The sequence below is a fragment of the Lontra canadensis genome, unplaced genomic scaffold (assembly GCF_010015895.1).
Source record: "Lontra canadensis isolate GAN:19392208 unplaced genomic scaffold, GSC_riverotter_1.0 scaffold33, whole genome shotgun sequence".
Taxonomy (NCBI): Eukaryota; Metazoa; Chordata; class Mammalia; order Carnivora; family Mustelidae; genus Lontra; species Lontra canadensis.
The window spans coordinates 9,969,229-9,992,193 of NW_022631027.1; the positions used below are offsets into that span (position 1 = coordinate 9,969,229).

Genomic DNA, 22,965 nt, shown 5'->3' on the forward strand with positions numbered 1-22,965 from the left:
TTCCCGTGTTACAAGGAGAGGCTAATATTTAAAGAGGTAAAAACTTGAACTTAAAGAGGTAAATTATTTGAGGTAGACATATTTTCAGCCCGTTTTTCTCCAATATGTTGCTACTTACTGGTTCTTAAGTTATATTACCTAATTTTCTATATTTTCCTTTTCAGGCACACACTAACATTTGGAATTCTTTTTTCCAAAAATAATGATTTCTCTTTGCATGTCCTAGCCCTCCAACTTTGGAGATATTTTATATTTAGAGAGTAGCCAAAATCCATGTGGTATGAGGTTTGGTCAGTAGCAGAGAAAATCTAGAAGCCATGATCTTTATGGCATTTTTTTTTTTCCACCTTGACAACATATTTAAATATAGTGCATGTCTTCCTTAATGTGGAATATTTTTTATCATCTCTTCTGGTGCAGAGGGAAGAGTATTTGGTAAAAGACCAATGAAATGGAATTTGATTTGAAATTACACTGCATTTGGGCTATAATTCAAGGGGAAAGTAGTTTATGTGTGTGTTTCACCTGAAATAATCTATAATCATGACAAAAGATTATCCTTTAATAATGTTATCAGATATTTGAAGTTTTCATTTAACCAATCTTCTATGTACAGATAATAAGCATCAGGTGTTTGTGAATATTGAATACACTTACTCAGGTCTTTTCCACAAAGGTGTGCAATTGCAATTCTAAGAGAGCAGGTAATTATTTAGTATTAATTATTAATGAACTATTTTGGTATCTTAACTTCATCTCACTATTATTAGAGAAGCAAAAAAGTTTATTTCCCAAACTTGCTTGCCCCATTATTTTATAAGCCTGACACCTGACTGTAGTAATCTTTCTTCATGCCTGTATGTTGAGTATACCTAGAGAATATCATATGATCTAGCAATTGTTACTGGTCGAAATTCATCATCATCAACTACAACTAGACTAAGCTCTCTACTTGAAAAAATCTTACCCTATTTCTCCAGTCAGCATGCTGTCCCATTTTTCACAGTGACTGTATCAGAAAATTCTCCTTCCACCAAGTCTCTCCTTACTCCCCCTTATGACCTTGCCTCCTGCTTCTTAGGAAAAATAGGTGGACACTCCCATCAGCTTTTCTCACAAAATCTACTTATACCACACCTATCTTTCTCTTCTAATAAAAGATACAGATATTTCTAAGATCAGTAAACACCCCATCCTATCCTTTTCTGCCCTCCAAGAGACTTTGCACTGTCATCCGCTCTTTCTCATATTTTTCTCTCTGTTGGCTACTTCTCACCAGTGTTTCAAACATCCTTAAATCTCTCATTGTATGTGAATTTACCCTGAACTCCACATAACTCTCCAGCTATTCCCCTATTCTTCTCTCTTGTCATTTATAGCCAGATTTACTAAATAGGCCCTTTGTTTGCTGTATATACTTATCTCCTTTTTATTTCTCTACCTCTTGCATATTGGTTTCAACCCCCTTTTACCCAAATTGTTCTTCCTACTGTCACCAGCGATTGCCACAGTGCTAAATCTCAACAGCGCTATTCAATCCTTATTGTCCCCATCCTCTAGGTAACATTTGACTCTGAGCCATTCTCTTAAAATCATCTCTTCTCCTGGTCTCTAACACTTCTCGCTTAGATTCTATTCTACCTCTCTGACTATATCTTATCATATCCCTTCCCTTCCGCAGGGGGGACTTCATCTGTTCCCACGGCTGAATTACACCTTTGTGACTCTGACAGTGTCCACGTGGCTCTCTAGCATCAGATCCTTTCTAAGAGACCCAGACTAGGAAATTAGTGGACCATCAGGAACCTTCCAGATTAGTGTGTTCAGTTCAACTCCTGTAACTTACCTTCCCTGGCCACCCCCTCGCCTTGCTCCCTCCCCCCAAAAGAACCCTGCCTCTGTGTTGTTCACTGTGGTAGTAAGTCTCAGGGTACCAAATTTGACATCAGTAACAAGCCAGAAAACAGGACTTTTATTCCTTTTACTTTCAGTCTATCACCAAATCTTATTGATTCTCATCCTAAATTTCTGTCGCACCTATCCTTTTGTCTCCCAGCTCGCCACCACCCTAGTCTAAGCCAGGTGTCATTTAGAGCTGGTCTCTGATGTTACCAGGAGCTTTTGCCAAAATACAAGTCAACATACTTCTAGCTATAATGTGTTTAGTGTGATATTGATACAGATTCTGACATAGACTCCTTATCTTTAGGCTGATAGGTTTCGGCTGCTAGTCCATGAATACAGCTTGAGTAAAGCACCAATCCAAGCTGTCATCTCTTAAATCCTTACTTCAGTGGCCTTCTCATTCAGCTCACAACTTTGACTTCTTCCCCCACTCCTGTTTTTCTAGAGTACTAAGAATGATCTTATAACTTAAAGTCCTCTAACTTCCATTCTCAGTGCCCTTCAGTGACTGACTTTCGTCCTTAGTATAAAGTGCTGAACTTAACGTGGCTTACAAAACTCTTAATCAGTCCACAGCTTGTTTTGCCTTTTACTATATTGAACTTTTTGAAAATAGCCTTCATGTGCAGCATTTTCTCTGATTTCTCAGGCTTAACAGCTGGATGTTCCATTTGCTTCTACTGCTTTCTCTTTGTCTTTTTATGTCTGATTCTTCCAGAGTCTTTCAGGTTTGCAGGTCTCAGAGGTCTTCCATAAACTTCAGTCTACATTATATCTCTTCCTTTCTTAGTTCTCACTACCACAAATCAAATTTGTATTTGTTAGATGTCTGTATTTCCAAGTTTTACTGTAAGTCACATAAAAGTGGGTACCTTGTCTTTTTTCTCTGCTGTATTCCTAGAACACAACACAATATATGGCACATTGTTGGTATTAGAACTTTCGTCTCATATCACAACTCTCCCAGCACCTGCTGTGTTACAAATCTCTTCCCGTTTTACAGTCATCCTTATATATCTCAGTATGTTACGGAATGAGTTGGTTCTAAACTTTGTAGTTCAGTTGCTACATTTTTATGCTTGTTAAAACAATAGAAGTTATATATAATTATGGGCAAAGAATACAAGTTTAGAAAGAGGTTCTCAAGCCTACCTTCTCATCTTTTAGTGACAGTTCCATATGAGTGGGAGATGAAAAATACATCTTAAGCACTGGGAATTTAGTTAGCCAGCAAAGTATACCTTTAGATTTTAAGAGAATTTATAGTTTTTTTCTGACTATGGTCTAGAGCCCACCTAGGTTCTTGTCATGTAGATTGCTTGTTAAAAAAAACAAAAAACATTGGGACTCTTCAGTATCCTGAACTAAGAAATCATAATCTTTGGGGATGGCAGCTCAGTACTCTGTTTTTGAAAGCTCTGGGTACCACTGCTATGAAAAGGCAGCTTGAGTGATAGAGCCAACGAATTTTTATACACTGGTTAAAAATTTTGGCAGTTATTTTCAGTTAATTGGAAAATTTTGCCCCCTAACATTTTGCTTTATAAGAGAAGAACAACTCAGAAAAAGACTAACAATGGAGGTATTAGTAGGGAGGGTTGGAGGGGAAAATTCAACAATCTCTTGAATTTGTCCTAAGGTTCATGTATATTTCAGTCCCATTTCTAAAAAGATCATGCAAAAACATATTGGTCTACTATTAATATCATATAGTTTTAGCTTTACATACCTAATGGATCTTGGTCTGTATAAACAGGCTTAAGTCTATTGATGTATTATCAGAAGAACTGTCATTTTCACAGTGATTTATAGAGGTAAACATATTTTTCATTTCTGAACCATTATTTTATACAGTAAATGTTTATTCTTCTAATAAATAACAATATATTCCCTTGTTCCTTAGTTTGTTCTAGCCTTCTATCCAGCTGGAATAGAAATGGTGATTATATAGTACCAGGAAAAAAAACCTCATAATAATCATAACAGCAACAATTATAACTCACATTGTACTTTCACATATGTGATTTTTTATTTAATCCTCAAGGTAATCTTGTGAGGATCCTGGCAGCCATTTTCTTCTCTGTTTTCCAGATTAAGAAAGATCCTGAGATTCAAAGAGGTTAAATAACTTGTTCAAGATGACCTGATTTGAGTGTAGGCTTTCAGATCTAGAGCTTGCACTCTTTATTCCTGAGCTTTCCTGGGATAATGTTGCATTTTCTAATTCAACAATCTATTTGGATCCAGGTTGAACACCTCAAGTTAAGGAAATAATAGTGTTTGCATTACTACTATGCATTATAGTGATACTTATTTGGCTTGAGGCACTTCATAAAATGTGACCTCAAACAAAAGTTACGTTATAAAATTACACCAATTCTTCTAAGTATTACCATCCAGCAAAAAATGTGTATGTATAATAAAATTAAAGTATTATGCAGGCTGTTATGGTACAACTTTTGGCAGGACTGACTATATTTGTAATCCTTGTTTATTTTTTTAAATTGAATTATTTGCAGATTTTTTTTTTAATTAAAAGCATTAGCATATATATTTAACTGGTTATATTTTAGATTTAAGTAGCATTTTCTATTTTAAAAAGATAGTATTTATGGAAACAAATACATGTACAACTGGGATAACAAAGAATAATGTATGATATTTGATCCCTTTCCTGGTGTCTTTTATATGCAGGTCTTCATTGCTGGGTTTTGTTGTCGAAGTCCTGTTTCTTACTAATTTTCATTCCTTAAGACTGCTGATATACTTTATTCACTTTTACAGGCCCTAGATGGTCAGAATATTTATAATGCTTGCTGTACCCTAAGGATTGATTTTTCCAAACTTGTGAATTTGAATGTAAAATACAACAATGATAAAAGTAGGGATTATACTCGACCTGATCTTCCATCTGGGGATGGACAGCCTGCATTGGACCCAGCTATTGCTGCAGCATTTGCCAAGGAGACATCCCTCTTAGGTATGATTTTTATTGTCTATACCACTTTTCTCCCACTTTGCCAAGTGGAAAGGTGCCTGTTAAACTCCAGTAAGTATAATGAATACCCCATTTTGGAATTTAAGAAATTGTGTTAGGTTTTACTTTTTTTTTTTTCTTTCTTTTTTTTTTTTTCTTTAAAGATAAGGGGCATTTGAATGCTGTTGGGAGAAAAACCTAAAGTGTTATGAAAATTCTATCAGCTGTATTCCTTTCACCATCCTCATTTTCTTTCCCAAAATAAGAGAAGAAAAGCTCTAATGAAGAGATACTATACTGTAGAGTTGTTATTTCATGTTAAATTTGATGTCACACTGTCTAGGTTCTAAGCCCAGGTTTAGAGTCCTTGTGCAAATTCTTCAGGGCTAATCTGAATGTTATAATTTAGCACTGCATAGAAACAGTGAAAAGTGAATAGGCAAAACACGTAACGGAAGTAGTCATATGGACTTTTTTCAATATATTATAGCCTGTCTCTTAAAAAACAATGTAAACTAGGAAGAATTTTCTATAAAGTTTATTTTGGCATTTACGTTTTGTCTTATTCATTTATATTTCACCTCATTCTGCGATGGATTTGACTCACCTCACACACAGAAGAAAAACAATGCAAAAATTTGCAACTACTGGTAGATGGAGTCAAGATGAAGAAAAAATAAGGGAAAACGTTATTTTGCAAATAAAATGAGTGATCTATAACTTAAGATGAAATTTTACAATTCTATTTGCTGTGTTTGGGAAATTGACTTCTTATATATGTGTAAGATTATCTTTAAATCAGCATTTCTGTCCATATGGAACCCAAGATTAATGAGTTATAAACTAGTTCTTAGAGTTCAGTTTATGCCCCTCAGAAAAGGAATGATAATGAAGTAATTCTTGCAAGTATATATTTTTTGTAGATAAGTAACAGTTGTACTATCCATTATAAATATGTAGTAATGTAAGTGATACTTCCATGAACAGAGACACCTTATGCACAAGAGAAGCAATTGATATTTGAAATTAATTCTGGTAATAGACAAAATTTACCTTTAATTCTAATTTTCTAATACATCTAGCACAAGCCATAATTGTTTATCATGATTTTAAAGATTCTTTAGGTTAATAACATTCTTTTCTGACAGAATCTCTTATCACTGTATGGCCTTAGTTTAAACCTTTATTTCCTCAGCTTGGCTTGTTAAGTTGACTGTTTCATAATGTACCATTTTTAAAGGTAAAGTTAAGAGTGAGACAATGAGTGATACAAGGTTATAATTATTACTATAGATTCTTAAATTATTTACTGATAGAAATTATTTTATAGAAGAGAAAAAAAATCTACATTTATTGAATAATTCCCAGGTCCTAGGCATTCTGCTAGACACAACAGTCCTACTGGATCAGATACATTATTTAATCCTTAACACAAAATAGGTAACATCAAGATTTTACATATAGTTTCTGAGAAGTTTAAAAATTCACTTGCAGCTCATTAAACAACTTAAGTATAGAATATCAAGAAATTCCAGTTACCATCAAGCACAGACCATAAGAGTCCCTTCTTGGACTCAAGGAGTTGTGCATTTTGCCCATTTGGGTATAGTTAGACATGTCTTTGTGTTTTTGGATTCTGGGTGGAGTCCTGGTTAGAAGTCACCTGATTCTTCTAGGGAATTCATCACTGTTTTCCTTGTAACCTCATGGCCCTGGTGAAATTCCTTTTAAGTAATAATGAAATGTCTTTCTCATTAAAGATTATGAGTCCCTGGCATAATTTTATCTTCCTCTTTACTTTTATTATTCATTTTTCAGGTGTTCTACATTTTTTGCATTAAAAGCATATGAGTAAAGTTGTCCACTACTTAATAAATTTGTCTTCATCTTCTAGCTCTATTTTAAATATTTCAGTATATCTTTATTTCTTCATTCTGTTTGATAAGAAAGATGAAAGTGAAGATATGTGAATTCACCTTTTTTTTACTAAATGACTTTATTGTTTATATGTTTTAATGGTTTTGCATCTTGTTATATTTTGGTTTTTATATTAAGTATCCTTAGATAGTTTTTGAATGTTAGATGAGTTGAAAGTTTCAAAACTCAAATAATAGTATGGACTGTGGTAGTTTTGGTAATTTACAAGAGGTAACAATTTTTTTCATTTTCTGTGTAAATACATATTTTTGTACAAAATTAAAATCACTGTGCAGTTCTTTATTATGTTTTATTGTAATTATTATTTTACTAAGAATTTAAAAAAAAATTTAATAGCTGTCTAGCATGCTAGTGGATTTGTAGTACTTTTGAAAGTACCTTTATTGGACATTTAATTTACTTCCATACTTTTTATTAATATATACATAGCATCGTGGCAGACACCCTATGCATAACATTTTTATCTTTCAGATTATTTCCTGAGACTAGATTTCTAGAGCTAGATTTATTGGATCAAAGAAAATGTTAGAGACTCCTGATTCTTACTGCAAATTTCTTTCTAGAAAGATGATACTAAACTAGTATGAATGGTATATGAGACTGGCTGTTCCACTTTTTTGCCTACCAGCATTGGGTATTATTTTTTGGATTTGCTAGGATATTAATTAGATAGGAATAGGAATGTGTCAAATTATTTTAATTTTTATTATTTTATGAGCCAACTTACAATTTTTAAGTGCTTGTTAGACATTTTCCAAGTCTCTGAATTGGTTGTCTAGGTTCTTTCTGTTGGGATGTACAATACATGTAAAGTGTGTATTAAGGGTATTCATACTTAGTATAAGCTGAGTCTCCAACATGATATCACAATATTTAAGACTAGCCAGTTTATAGAAAAATTATTTTTTAATTATTTATCTCAAACTGAAAATATCCATTTATGGAACATGAAGTTAACTTTCTTCCCCCATACATTTGTGGATATTGTCATCTTTATAAGGAACCATCTATGTTTTGCCTTTTAAAGTAGTTTTCAGACACCCTTTATGGTAACATCCAGTATTACCTTAGTGAGGTCATGTCTTCTGGAATGGTAACTAAATCTTCTCTATGCTTATTTGCCTCCAGTGAAATTTAATAAGTCAGGTGACTTCAGCATACAACTCACTAGTATCGATGGGATCCATTTCCTGCTGAGTCTTCCTCTGACAGTAGTTGTTCAAAATGAAATAATAGATCTCCCTTTGTTTCAAAGATTGTATAAGAACACAAGTATTTAGGTGATCCTTCTTTTCTGCAAATATTTAGGGGGATTCACTTTACCTTGTATAATTTTTATATCTAAGAACTTGACTGAATTTGGAATCAATACAATAGTACATTTTAATTGGTTTATTTTACACAGTTTTTTTTAAGACTAGCTTTTATACTTAGCTTCTCTTTTTTCTTTTGGTAACTAAGGATTACAGTGTCTCAGAAAATATAATTTTTTCCAGGAAGGAAGACGGAGGGCTTTATAATTAATTGGAAATCTGACATCTAAATACATAATCACAAACCTGGCAGACTATTAATTATTCACATATTCTACTTCATAGAACAAGATGATAAAAATTCTTGAGATTTATAAATTGAGACATTGTTACTATGATCATTTTATCATGTTTAAGAAGTGTAGTTAATTTATTAAGGGGTGGCTCACTTTTAGAAAAAATTTCTAGAAGTAATTTTTCATGATCATGTTGTCTACCTTTTAAAAATTAGGGAAGATAATATATACAGAGGATACTTATGTTAAAGCTTTCTGTGCATTTTGAGTTGAATAAAGTAGCAGTCAGCCATCTTATGTCCTTAACAGAAAGGCTAAACAAATTTTTTATGAGAAATATGTTGACCTTAAAATAATTGATAATGGAGAAGGTATAATAAACCTTTGTTCATAAAGGCAAATCTGTAGTTCCATTGAATAGTGTCTCAGGTTTTTCTGTACACTGAAATCACCAGGCCCTACCCTAGACTGAGAATCTTGAATAGAGTCTCCTAGGTGTTTGTAGTTTTTTAAGATCTCAAGATGGTTTTACTATGTAATGTGAATTGATAATTACTGCTATAGAGAAAAGTTTGTAATTTTTAGATCCCAAGTTTTAGCTTTTTAGCAAAGTTAAGGGTGTTCTCAAAAGAAACTTCTTAGTAGCTATTGAACAGTATTTTATACTTCCACATTTATTCATGCCAAATTAATATATCTTGGTATAATTGTTCTGATTGTTTAGCTGATAAATTGAATGTTTTTTTCTGTGTGTTCGTGATACATAAAATTAACAAATAAGCTTTGAAATTTTCTTTGAAAGCTATTTTTAAGTGATTTCTGAAACTTGTTACTTTTGAGTGGGTTATTCACATGGTAATTTTTAAAAAGTTTCTACTGTCAGAGTTCAGTCATTATATAGCAATATAGTGAATCCCACATTCTCATCATCTTGATTTAGTAGTTTCTACACTTGTTTCATCTGTTCATTTTTTCTATTGTGTTTTGAAGCACATCCTTGACATCATGTCATGTCATCTCAAACATCATCATAATATCTTTAAAATAATGACATTTTCTTATCAAACCATAATATGATTATCATACCCATCAAATTTGACAGTGATTTCTTAATGTCATTGAATACCCAATCCATCTTCAAATTTCTCCAGTTGTCTCAAAAAAATGTATTTTAAGAGTTGATTTGTTCAGAATAGTATCTTCTCAAGGGCCATAGATAGCATTTGGTTGTTATTTCTCCTAAGACTGTTAATCTGAGGTAGTCCTCTCCATCTTCACCCTCATTTCCACTGACTTAATGAAGAAACCTAGTTATTTTGAGAAAAAGTCCTTTAGTCTTGATTGGTGTGGCTGTTCTTTGTAGTGTCATCTTAACCTGTTCCTCCATCCATTGGCATTTTTTATGTAAACTGGAATTTAGCTCCAAAAGCCTCATTAGATTTAGGTTCTGTTATTTATTCATATTTTTCAAGCAAGAATACTTTATAGGTATTCTTGTGTTTCATAAAACATCTGGTTATCCCATGTTTAGTGATGCTTTAAGATGGATTGTGGTTCAGGTGGTGACATTCTGATCCTTCCATTATATTTTTCTACTAATGGTTTGAGTATCCACCAATGATTTGTGCCTTAATTTATTTCATTTGGGAGTTGAGAATGTTGCTTTTCCCCCTGATTCACATATTTCTCTACATTAATTAGTTGAAAATCTTTAGAGAGTTTTCCTTCATCAACTAGGTCTATTTGCTTTGTAATATAGTTTGTACAGGACAATTAAATTGTTGCATTTATTTGTTGGTTTTTGGTGGAAGAAATTGATGCCCAGCTTTGTGTTTTTTTGTGTTTTTTGGGGTTTTTTTTTTTCATTAATTATTTAAACCAGTGTGTGAATTGGTACAGCCTAGATTCTTCCCAGTACTCCTTTAAACTTTAGAGACTGCAGGTTGCCTCCAGGTTCTGGTAGCCCCAGAGTGATTTGAGATAGTGACTTTAGTCCAGAGGTGAGTAGTTTTGTTTATTAATGTAATAATTACTTTTTATTTTGGTCTTAACTAGTGGTCCAAAAAAGGGAATGGGTGGTAGATAAGGGACTAAACAAAGTTAATTAAAATTTAGTATGTTTCTCTCAGGAAGGAATTCATCCCCCTAAAATAAAGAACCAGGAAGCAATAGTATTTCCTTACCAAATACCAATAGAATATAAATTTCTTCTCTCTTATAGCTAAGTGTGAGAAAAAATGATCTACAGATCAGTGTGAGTTGTTTTCTCAAAGGATTAAAATACCTCAGGTGGTGTTTTTCCTTGTATTCATGTGTATGTGTAGTCTGTTTATACTTTTTAAATATTCTGTAGGATGTGCAGTAAAAACAAACATCTTTTGTGAAACATCACTGTCTGATTATATACTATTTCAGTAGATTGGTGAGGAAACTGCAAAGCTAGACTAATTGGAACTTAATTAGTATGTAGCAGTGAGCTAATAGAGCAGTACTCATATATTTAAGTGATGCCTATGTTTTCCCATGTGTGTATTTTTAGAAAATAAAACATTCATTGTTTATTAGGTATTTAGTAAATTTAAGCTGTTTCAGTATCTTCCAAGTTGAATATTATTTGGAAATTCTTACTTGTTTTTCTACTGAACCATTCAGTAGCCACAGAGATTAGGAAGAACAAAATTATCACTTGGTATTTTCAAGTATTTTTCAGTATTTTGTAAGGCTACTTTCAGTTAATTATTGTGATATGTAGGCCATTAAGTAGACTTTCCTAAAAAGAAACACTGGTAGAAATGAGTTTTAAGAGTACTTTATACCAGCTTGTAAAAAGTGGGGTCTTTTAGATGATTGGTGTTGGTGGAAGGAATTAGCTGTTTTTTCTACCACTATTTGTTTTGCCTATAAAAATTTAACTGCACTGTCTTATGGGGTAATTCCTGTGATAGGAATAAATACTTAGAAAATTACTAGTTTGAAAGGAGTTACTCTTAGGTGCCACCTTAATTGCTACAGTTCTTCATTTCATATATTTTGTAGCAAAAACAAAATATATGGTTTAGAATGAAATTGTCTCAATGCCTGGGACCAAAAGTTTGATACATATGGATACTAATCACTAGCCATTTCTTGGCTATGTATTAAGTGCCTGCATCATTCTTAGCCCTTATGAGTTAATCCTTACATTATCCCTAAAAGAAGTTATTATTGTCCCCCACTTCATAGATTTGGGAAGTGGGACACAAAAAGATAAGCAGTTTGCTCAGAGTCCCATAATTAGTGAGTGGCTGAGATAGGCATTCTGGCAGTCTGGCTCCAAAGTTCATGCTCCTAACAAAGAATTGAATAAAATATACTATAGATTAGCTGGGCCTTTTAGCCTGTCTCCTTTTCTCGGTGGAGCTAATAATAGAACAGTGTTATACATGTAGTAAATATGTAAATCCTATAATTTTAATTTTCCCCCATATACTAATTCCCTTTTTCCCGCATATACTAAGGTATTTTTTGTTGCTAAGACAGATTGTTTTTTCTTGCCCAGCCCATTCCATGTTTAACCTGGTTATTATATGATTGTAAAACCAAGGGTATTGTTCATATGTCCCTTCAAAATTGAATCCAAAATAGATATATATATATATATATGTGTGTATATATATATATATATATATATGACATGCAAACCAAAATATAGTAAACTGAATTTGTATTTTTGTTTTCACAAAATGTACATTAAAACTTGAAAACCAGAATCCTAATTTTTGCAAAAGCCTAATCTATAATATCCCATTATAAGACTGCATTATAGCAAAGAAAATTATGGTCATAAAATCAGACTGAATAATTTCATCTGTTACACATTTGGGAGTCATTGTCCAACGAAAACTAAATTACAGATACACAAACATTCTAGAAATATTTCCCAGAAATATTAAACTACATAGATTTTTAGAGTGTATCACTGAATGCCGTAACATTAAAAAAATTTTTAAAAGCCATATAATTAGAAAAGCAGTATTTTATCATGTTCAGTAGATATCATACTTTTGGTCAGAAGTCACATGAAAATACTTGTACTAACTCACTGTTCCATAACTTCGGCTTTCTCATTTATTTCTATTTTAACATATAAGAAGAAACTATAGAAGTTGAGTAGAAACTTCCTCTATGTTTGCATTATTAGAAAATGATGTTGAGTTCTTTGGATTATTGACCTATCCTCCATTTTCCTGTGGCTAAATTTTAAAAATATTTCTCAGTCTTTAAAATGTTTACTTTAGAAAATAAGTAATGAGCTGAAATAGAATTGTTTATTTTAAATACCTGTCAGTGGATAAAATTTTAACTTCTAAATCAAAAATTAACTTGAAACAATAACCTTTAGAGAGTTTAACTCTTTGCGCCCTTTTAAAATAATATTTGAATGAATGTGTGTTAAATCTGGAATTATTTTTGTTTTCTTGGCAAGGGAAAGGTGTTAGTAGTAGTTGCATGCTTTGGAGGTATAACAGGCCACAGATGTGATATGAACATTAGAAGAAATAACATTATCATGTTGGTGCATATTTACTTATTTGCTAGCATTCTCAAATAGGATAAGCTTATTCTTGTAGGGCTAAAATGTTATTCATAGATTGCCTTTTAACTATCCAAGGTAAAAATTTCATATAAAGTTCTTAATGGATGATCACATAGCCTTTGCTTGAACTAATCTGTTAGGTTCACCCATTGTATTGTTCTTGGCTATAGTTTTAAGAAATTTTACCTTCATTTTCAAGACAGTCTGTCAGATATTTGAATTTATCCTAGTGTTATTGTTCATATTTTTCAGGCTAGTAATCAATGCTAGCCTTTGGATATAAAAGGTAGGTTTAAATTAAATCAGACTGTAGATTTTCAAATCAAAAAGTGTTGGTTTTTAAGAGTTGACAGTTAAATTGTATGGCTAAACCAAAGAAAAACCTTTCTGAAGTATGTTACTGTTGTTTCTATAATTAATAGAAGAATAACTGTGTTCGTGACCACAGTATAAAATGTGCCTCTATCTAAAGCAGGTAAAAATTAGGCAGAAGATTTTCACTAATTCCTCTAAATATACACCAAGAAAACATATAGGAAATCTCATTTGGATTCTGCTTTTTTTTTTTTATCTTTCCCCCTCTGAGTTCTTTCTAACTTCATGTTTAGCTTCCCTTTTATCTTCTATACTTTATTTTTCCTGTTGATCTTGATTTCAGATTGAAGATACTATTCTTCTACCTTTCCTCTATGCCCCACTTCCATATCCCTGATAGGATTCTGCCTCACCTCCGTGGCATCCTGGTTAATTCATTTATTGAATTATTCACATTCATTTTAGCACTATCCTAGGCACTGCAGGAATTCAGAAGAATTACAGGGTTTCTGTTCTGTAATCTGGTGTACAATCTGGTGGAGGCAGCAAATATATGAATAGTTCTTATGTGAGGGAAAGTGAAATCTGTAGTAGAGTTGGTGTGGTATTAGAGCATAATGAAATGCATGATGAGATTCATTATCTGAAGGAGAAATTGGGAGGGTTTAAGGGCCAAAGGCCATTTGATTTGGTTATGAATAAGAAAAAAGAACACAAGCAGATGTGATAAAATATATATCATGTTTAGAGAGTGACAAGCATTCAGTTATTAATAAGCCATATTGGAGACTGGAGACTCTAAGTAAGATATCATTGTGAGTCTAATCCAGGGACATGAAATGTGAATGAAAACAAAATATGGAAAAAAGTAAACATAAAAGAATAGTACTTGACATCTTATTGATATGAGTACTTACAAAAAATTAAACTAGGGGAGAAGTCCACTAAACAGTAGGAAATTCTGCCTACAACTTGGACAGTAGTTCCATGAACTTGTGAATTGGGAGAACAGGTGTGTGATATTTTAAAAGCTTGGCTTAAGATTCTTCAGGTATCAGAGGGCAAGAGGATTAATGACTTGAAATTAAAATTGAGACTTAAGCAGTGCTCATTTAATATTGTGAGAAAAAATAAGCAAGAACTTGAGGGATGAAATAAATAGGATTAAAATTTGAAGTTCCTATTCAGTAGTTCCCATAAGGTTATTCATGAGGGGTGGGTATAAACCAAATTAAAATGGATTAAGGATATAAGTATGATAAGAAAGCATTTATTACTCTTTGAAGAAGTGTGCTATAAAAAAGGAAAAAGAAATGGAATGGTAGTTGAGGAGTAAAGCAGGGTGGGAGGAGATGAGGAACTATATATAATCATAGGGGCTCCAAATCCAGATGTCCTGAGTTAAGAATCTGTCTCAGCTTCACTGTCTTGGCCTCCATATTTGTAATGGATATAATAACAGTGTTACAAGGCCATTGTGAAGATTAAATGTGTTAATAAGTGCAATTTGTATAGTGCTTGGCATACAATGAATGCTCATCGTATAAACTAGTATTTGTTTTTTTGTGGATTGTTTTTGAAGATTTATTTATTTAAGAGAACATGAATGGGAGGGGGAGGAGAGGAGGAAGAGAGAATCTTAAGCAGACTCCATGTTAAGTGCGGAGCCTGACACAGGGATTGATCTCAGGACCCTGAGATCATGACCTGAGCCGAAACCAAGAGTTGGATGCTTAACCAACTGTGCCATCCAGGCACCTCTAGTATTTGTTTTTAAGGCTAGCATAAGTCCTAGAACTGATTGTAGAGGATTGGTTCTAGAGTATAGTTTAAATGCTGGAACCTAAAAAATAGAAAAGTACTTGCTTGCTTAGGATCATCCTGAGAACTAGAAGGGATTATTATCGAGCTCACATAGAACTGTGGGGGGGAAATGCAAGGGTGGAGTGAGGGCCAGATCTGAAGTTATCAGCTATGTAGTCCATATTCTTTCTTCTCACCATTCTTTGTTTTTATGAAGAAAGGGAGAAAGGGGAAACAGATTAAAGAAGGGAGTACTTTTTAAGTTGGTTGAGAAACTTGAAGTTCTTTTTTTTTTTTAAGTTTATATTTATTTACTTGACAGAGATGACAGAGAGGTAGAGAGGAAGGGAAGCAGGCTTAGCAGAGAGCCCTATGTGGGGCTTGATCCCAGGACCCTGGGATCATGACCTGAGCCAAAGGCAGAGAATTTAACCCACTGAGCCACCCAGGTGCCCCAAAACTTGAAATTCTGATCTCATTCTTAAGACTTTCTGAACATAACAAGATTGAGAGTCGGATGTGGCACTTGAGTCTGGTGGATTTATAGGGGACCTGAAAATAGACTTGGATATCAGCTAGTGTTAAATACCAAAATGTTTATGGAATCAATTTTGGGGTGTGTATGTGTTTTTTCACTCTAGTACTCACTTGGGCAGCACATATACTAAAATTGAAATGTTTTCACTCTAGTACTTACCCCGATGAAAGTTTAGCCAGAATACAAGATTGGATTTATCCATGTCTGGCATTGAAGAACATTTAAAAAAAAAAAAAAATACTTGGTCTATACTGTAAAATCAAGCCAAGGAAAAATAGAAAGGGAACTAGTCAACATAGAGGCCAAAAGTGTGTTCAGTAATTGTATGGAGTAGGAGAATTAAGATGGAAGAATGAAGTCAGGAAAGGGGATTTTAAATACTGGAAATGAATGGTGTAACACAAGAGAAAGAAAAATCAAAGATGTGGCAAGAGAAGTTGCTAAAATGGATTAATGTAGTAAAAATCGTCAAAGTAGAAGTTTTGGTTTTTTTTTTTAAGATTTTATTTATTTATTTGACAGACAGAGATCACAAGTAGGCAGAGGGGCAGACAGAGAGAGAGGGGGAAGCAGACACCCTGCCAAGCAGAGAGCCCGATGCGGGACTCGATCCCAGGACCCTGAGATCATGACCTGAGCTGAAGGCAGCGGCTTAACCCACTGAGCCACCCAGGTGCCCCAAAGTAGAAGTTTTAAAGAAATTATGAACTAAGGGTGTTTGACATATCACAGATGATGATGGGCTGGGAGAGAAGGAGGAAATAAAGCCAGGTTCTGAAGTCTTTCTGTGATGAGAGAAAATGTTCTAGTGGCCTGATGGTTGTTTTGATGAGAAATGATTGGATGCAGAATCTGTCTTAATTGATGGTGGTAGAACTGCAGTTAGAAAAGCAACATTGGGTGGTAGGGTAGAATGATGAATAATGCATCCTTTTTCCTTCCTTTGGGGAAGGGTTTAGGAAGATAAAAATGACTTTTCGAGAGAGTTATAAGAAAAGTTTCATTGGGATAAAGCAAGCTTTTAATTAAAAAGTTTCCCTAAGGAACACATTGAATAAAAATTCAATTGTTAATGATAGAGGAGAATGGATTCCAGCAGACAAAATAAGGAATTGAAAGGAAGGTGGTAGAAGAGGAGGAGTGGATTGTTTCAGGAAAAAATAGTGTTGTCATTTTTGTCAAAAGTGAAAGTTTCAGTTTCAAATCAGAAAATAAAATGTAAAAACTGCCCTCCCCACCCAAGACCCTATAATTTATGAATTAGAAAGGGCCTCTGAGTTCTGTCCCCAATCCTGTATTTAGTAGTATGTGAGTCAGCTACTAGATATCTTGAACAGATTAAAGAAGTAAGGCCAAAGGAAATGTAATCGACTTTGGATAGAAGTTTTAGAATGGGAAATGAAGGGATAAAACAAATTATGTATCTTGAAAAATCATGGATAAAATCGTCATAGTCAAGAGGAGCCCAAGGAGACATGACTAAATGTAATATGGGATCCTGGAACAAAAAAGGATATTAGATGCACACCAAATAAATCTGATGAAGTATGGACTTCAGTTAATAATAATATATCAATCTTGGCTGATTAATTGGAACAACTATACTATACTAATGTAAGATGGTAATAATAGAGGGAAAAGGAAGTACCCAGGTTATATAGGAACTCTGTAGAATCTTCAGTTTTTCTGTAAATCTAAAATAATAAACTTTATTAAAAGTCATAGGTAAATTTGTAAATGGTTTAAAGTAAGTTAACAAAGAGTTTAATTCTTTAATTCTTCTAAGAAAAATGTTTATGTGACCTTAAGGAATGAGGGATAAGTAAGTTAAATCACTTCATCCTACTGGACTTCATATCATATACGTGGCTGTGTGTTCATCCATTTCAGTGAAGGAAGGGTTAGTAATAATAAACTAAAATGAGAAATTTATAAACTTGTCAAATTACTCAAAATGGCTGGATGGCCCACCTAATGAAGATAATTTCCCATGGAAAGTTAACCCTGTGATACCTTTGTATAGCAGTTTATGAAGCTCTTCAACATTATTTTATTGTTCTAACAATCCTGGAAGTAGAATAGGTGTTTTTAATCTCTCATCAAAATGCATTAATAATTTTTTTCCAGCATACCTGATGTCTTAGCTAAAGATGTAAATCATTGAAATTAGAGCTAAAAATAATTTCATTGGAGGCAATGTATATAATATGTTTTAAACAGTTTTTACAAAGGGAAGATGGTAAATTTATTGACTTAATAGCTAGGAGTTAATATGAAAAATACAATACAGAATTTTTCAGAATTTATCATTATGGTATAAATAGTGCACCATGAAATATTTTGTAGGTTTTTGTTGTAGAAGACATTTAGGTTAAACCTAATTTTTTAAAAATTTTCTGATTGACAATAATTTTTCAGAAAAGAGCATACTGAGAGAAATTGTGGAATCATTCATTAGAGGTTTAAAAGTCCAGTAAAAACTGAAGACTAATTCCAGGGATTTAGAACTGTGTAAAGATGGCTTAAATAGTTTTTCTAAGTTTTCAGCCTGGGGGAGGAAATAGTGGAAGAAAAGTACATGCTAATGGCATCAAGGACAATGACTGCCCTGATCTCTTAAAGTACTCTTACACCATACTTTGGGCTTCCTAAAATGAAAAAAAAAAAGAAAAAAGTGACTTGGTAGAAGAATATATCATAACCTAACATACTAGCACAGTGGCCGTGATAATAAATGAAAAAGTGGGGAGACATTGAAGTAGCATTTGGGTTGTAGTAACAACAGTGGGGCTCTCACAGCTTACATTCCACTTTTTGCTAAGCTTCCCATTATCTCCTTATAGGAAGGAAGTAAATTGCATCTCCTTTGAGCCCGTTTTCTCACTAGAAAATTTGCAGTCTTATTGTTACTAAAGTGCAGTGTTGTTTAATTAAAGGTGGCATTTTAAAAAAAGTCTTGCAGTCTGTCACACTAAAAAGGACTCCAGCCTGGACTTTTAATTTTTTTAGTTAGTATTTTAAATTAATTTCAGTTCTCTCTTAAATCTTCAGTGATCATTGTTCCATAAATCTTAATGTTTTAAAAAATACTGTGCCACCAAGTTATCTATCTTCATTATGAAACCCAAATTTCAACAGAAAATATATTTCAAAAAACAATTGTCTTGAATATTTAAAGTTTCTTTGAACAAATTTTGTTACCTTTGAATATTTTGGTGAAATTTTCATGAAATTGTTGAATTGTATATTGACATTGTAGAGATGTATTTCAGAAGAAGCTTTCTGCAAAAATGAAGTATTAAGCTTAGACTGTCTTATTTAGATTGATGTATCAAATTTAGGTAGATTGGTATTTTATATTTCATGAATTAATAATTTTCCTTGAAATGTCCATAGGGAAAGACGAATAATAGATGACTTAGAACTTAATTCTGGAAGTGTCAGTAGTTTGTAATCTATCTGCGTGTCTCACATTCTTTTTTCTTTTTTTTTTTTTTATATACCCAAACTTTATTACAGCATTTTCTTCGAAATGAATAAATGTATCTTTTTAATTCCCTTGTAATTCTTGAGAACCACATATGAATAAAACAACATATGAAGTATAGATGGCAGTGGTTCACGAAATACCTGGAGATCTCTCAGACTCTTAGCAAAGTCAAAACTATATTCATGATAATACCAAAATCTTATTTGTCTTTTGACTCTTACTCTCACCTAGCATACATTTCTCTGAAGGCTAATAGAATATATGATCATGTGTTCTTGTTCTTTTTAAAAGAACAAGGTTTTTTATTTCTGATGTGTTAAATATCAATTGATATAACTCAAACAAAAGGTCTTTGTGTTCCTCAGTAATTTCTAAGAGTGTAAAGGGGTCCTGAGACCTAAAAGATTGAGAACGTTCTCAGTGTGGGGATACAAAGTTGAAGACAATTCTCTTAGATAAATAGGATTGTTTTAATAGAAGATGGTGGTAAGAGTCAAGAGATTTACAGGGAAAATGCTAGGGATTTAAGAATTTTTTTATATTAATTTTGGTATCTAATTATAATTAGTTCAGTAAATTATTTTGGTTTAGGAAGACCTAAAAAATGTTTGGTAGAGTTGGAAATGAAACCAGAAATTAAACTGATTTAATTTTTGGTTGTGGAAAAGAGCTGCTTAGATGTCTTTGATGGATTTAAAAAAAATATTTTATTCTTAACGAAATTTGAGAATTAATACCGAACTTTTTTCTTCTGCATGCTATGTATTGTTGCTGGTGTTTGTCTTAGGCCACTGACTGGATCCCATTAAGACCAAGGAATTTAACAGAATTTTAAGTTATTTTTTCTACTGAAGAGTAGCCAATTAAACACCGGGAAACAAGGGAATGATTTGACAGTGCAATGCCTACATCTAGAGTTTCTGCCACTACTGAATAATTGTGTTACCAACTTAAGTTGAATGCTGTGTACATTCATTCAGCCACAGCTATCTGAAAAATACTTTCAAGGAATGATAATTAAAAGAGGAGGGGGAGGGGTCATTTTCTAAGAGTGTTCAAAAACAAAATTACAGTGAGTATATGTGTAAGAATTGGTAATATATCTGTATACTTGTCATTGGCAGCAAATTAAGATATACGTTGAATGTTAAATGGAAGCAACCTGTAAGGTGTAATGAGAGTCTACAGTATTTAAAATGGGGAAGTTTGACATGCTGTAGAACAGTTGGTTACAAAGATTCACACTAGTGAATCCAAAAAGGCCTCAGAGACTACTAACGACATGAGAAGTTTTTATTTTAAAATTTTTCTGGGATTTACTTTTAAAATAAAAAGGATGAAAAAATAAATAATAAATACATAAAATGGATGAGTGGATGGAACAAGACTGGCCATGAGTGCCATGAGTTAATACTTGATAAACCAGTGTGATGGGTATGTGGAGTTTGTTATTCTAGTGTGTGTCTCTCTCTGTCTCTCTCTCTAATGTTGGATAATTTCCATAACAAAGAGTAAAATCTAAAAAAGAAAATGGAGAAATAAGAAAAAAGGGGAATCTGGAAAAGTGGGCAAAAGACATTAAAACTCATCCACAAAAAGATTGAAAAAAGTATTATTCCATTGTTGAACTGCTTAGAGAGAAAAGATAAAAAGAAATTGGAGGGAAAAATTTGTAAGTCAGGAACTGAACAGATTAGGAATTGTGAATCTTAACCCTTCAAACTATCAGTGAAATCATAGTTTCTATAAAGTAAAAAGATTAAAAAAAAACTTGGCTAAAATATTAAAGAGATCTGAAACCAAAGGCGACAGCACATCCCTATGACATATACAAGAAGGCTGGTGGAAAGAGAAAAGAAGAAATAAAACATGAACTTAACGGGACAACAGTACTCAGGGCCATGTCTATCAAGGTATGTCATGCATTAACTTCACGTAGGTTGGATGTTTCCTTTTTCATGGGAAGGAGAAAAATAAATAATTCATTAGTGAACTAGTATTTATTGAGATATAAACTGGTGTCTAAGAATTGAAGGGAGGGAAGGATTTTGAGTTTATTAATTATAATGTGGATAAAAACGGATGAGACAAAATTCTCTCTAGAATAAACGGAGTATTTTAAAGATGATAGAACAATAGTAAGACTGGAAAGTAGAGCAATAGAAATAATGAAATGTTAAAACTGGTAGGCTAAAGATAGGAAGAAAGAGAAAGATTGTGTATTAACAGACTGGGGAAATGTTGTGTTTGAGAAATTTGTTGTGTTCATTATAACTACTTGAGTGTGAAATTAAGGCAAGTAAACTTTGGTAAGTTTTTCTTTAGGTCATTTGAATGAAATAATGATGTTCCAAGTGATATGTCTCCAAGAACTGAAGAACTTACTATATTTGTTTCATAAGCTGGAATCATCTGATTTCACATATTAATTTGTGAAGAAGATAGCATTTGTATAATATGTTGAGTTATTGTTGAAGATACTTATTTTAGATGTGCCTTCTTGCTATAAACCATGGAAGTGAATTTTTCAGGTTTCTGACTTAGAAATATCATATTCTTTATGCTTTGTTTGCTTTTCCATAGGAAATGGAATATTGTGTATTTAATTTTTTAGCATACTACAGGTATGTACCTTAGCCCTAATATTTAATGATTTCATTGAAACCAATTAATTTTCTCTGCTACATTATCAGCAAAACATTTTTCTAAATGTTATAAAAATTAACTTTCAGGAACCATTTGGAATGGTCAGCCCTAAGCCACTCAGCCATCGTGCTTAAATTGGTTTTTGTAAACGACTTGTGTGTGTTTCGTAAAATATGCTTTATTTTAAAATTAGGGCTTCCTGTTGCAGCTGTTCCAGGAGCTCTGAGTCCTTTGGCTATTCCAAATGCTGCTGCAGCAGCTGCTGCAGCTGCTGCTGGCCGAGTGGGTATGCCTGGAGTCTCAGCTGGTGGCAATACAGTCCTGTTGGTTAGCAATTTAAATGAAGAGGTTAGTAAAATAATTTTCTAATGTTCATTCTTTAACTCCATTTCATTTGTGAAAAGTTTCTCATGTTTATTTCATTTTGCACTTGCCTTTCTTTTTATGTACATTCATTAGTCAAAGTATTTTCTGTATGTTTCTACTTCTGAATAAAATCTATGTATTTGTTTAGGTAATATTTCCTTAGACAGTCATATCTATATATATATATATTTTATTATTATTATTATTATTAATTTTTAACCTAACTACCTATTTTTCCTAAGAAAAATATGGTGAAGTACTATAGTATGGCTTTTTCTTTTTGTTGTTCTCAAAGGCAAATGTGATCTAATTTGCAGATTTAACTGTAAAACAGTTTTGTTCTTTGCCTTTTCTAATTATTTGCTTGTTCATTTCATGCTTATGTGTCATTGCATTTTTTTAAATCTTATTTTATGTGAACTACTCTAATACATTTTTCTTTGAAGGTTCTTCCAAAGATCTTGACGAGGCACTCTTCCAGTCTTTCTTAGTAATTTTTTCTTTGCAGTTATTAGTCATTGTCTTCTAAAAATAATTTTCAACTTTATTCCCCCCCCCCGTTAAATAAAATTTATTGCTGAGTTATTTTCTTTAGTTGTACATTTTATGTCTGGTATATTTTATTTTGATTGCTATGAAAGCTGGTATGAAATGTGGGAAGCTCAGTGTATCAGTTTACAATGTCCAATTTTAATATTTGTTTCATTTTTAATTGGCCTCTGTTAATACGAACATTAAGCTTATTTTATCATTTAATACTATGGTCATTCACAGTTCTGCATGCTAAAATGTTTGAATCAGAGTGCCTTTGTTTTTCTTTTAAGAATTTTGCCTGCATTTCATAACCAGCCATGCTTATGCA

General features: G+C 32.8%; 1 protein-coding gene across 4 annotated transcripts in view; it reads left to right on the plus strand.

The window, feature by feature from the left end:
- PTBP2 (polypyrimidine tract binding protein 2) overlaps window positions 1-22,965 on the plus strand; it is an 85,025-nt gene that overhangs the window by 54,440 nt on the left and 7,620 nt on the right. For 2 of the 4 annotated variants that reach the window (XM_032867194.1, XM_032867191.1), the window contains exons 8-9: window positions 4,690-4,885; window positions 21,931-22,085. In XM_032867194.1, the coding sequence (XP_032723085.1) occupies window positions 4,690-4,885; window positions 21,931-22,085 (351 nt within the window). The remainder of the gene's footprint in view (window positions 1-4,689; window positions 4,886-21,930; window positions 22,086-22,965) is intronic. The other 2 variants (XM_032867192.1, XM_032867193.1) reach the window with 1 other exon arrangement.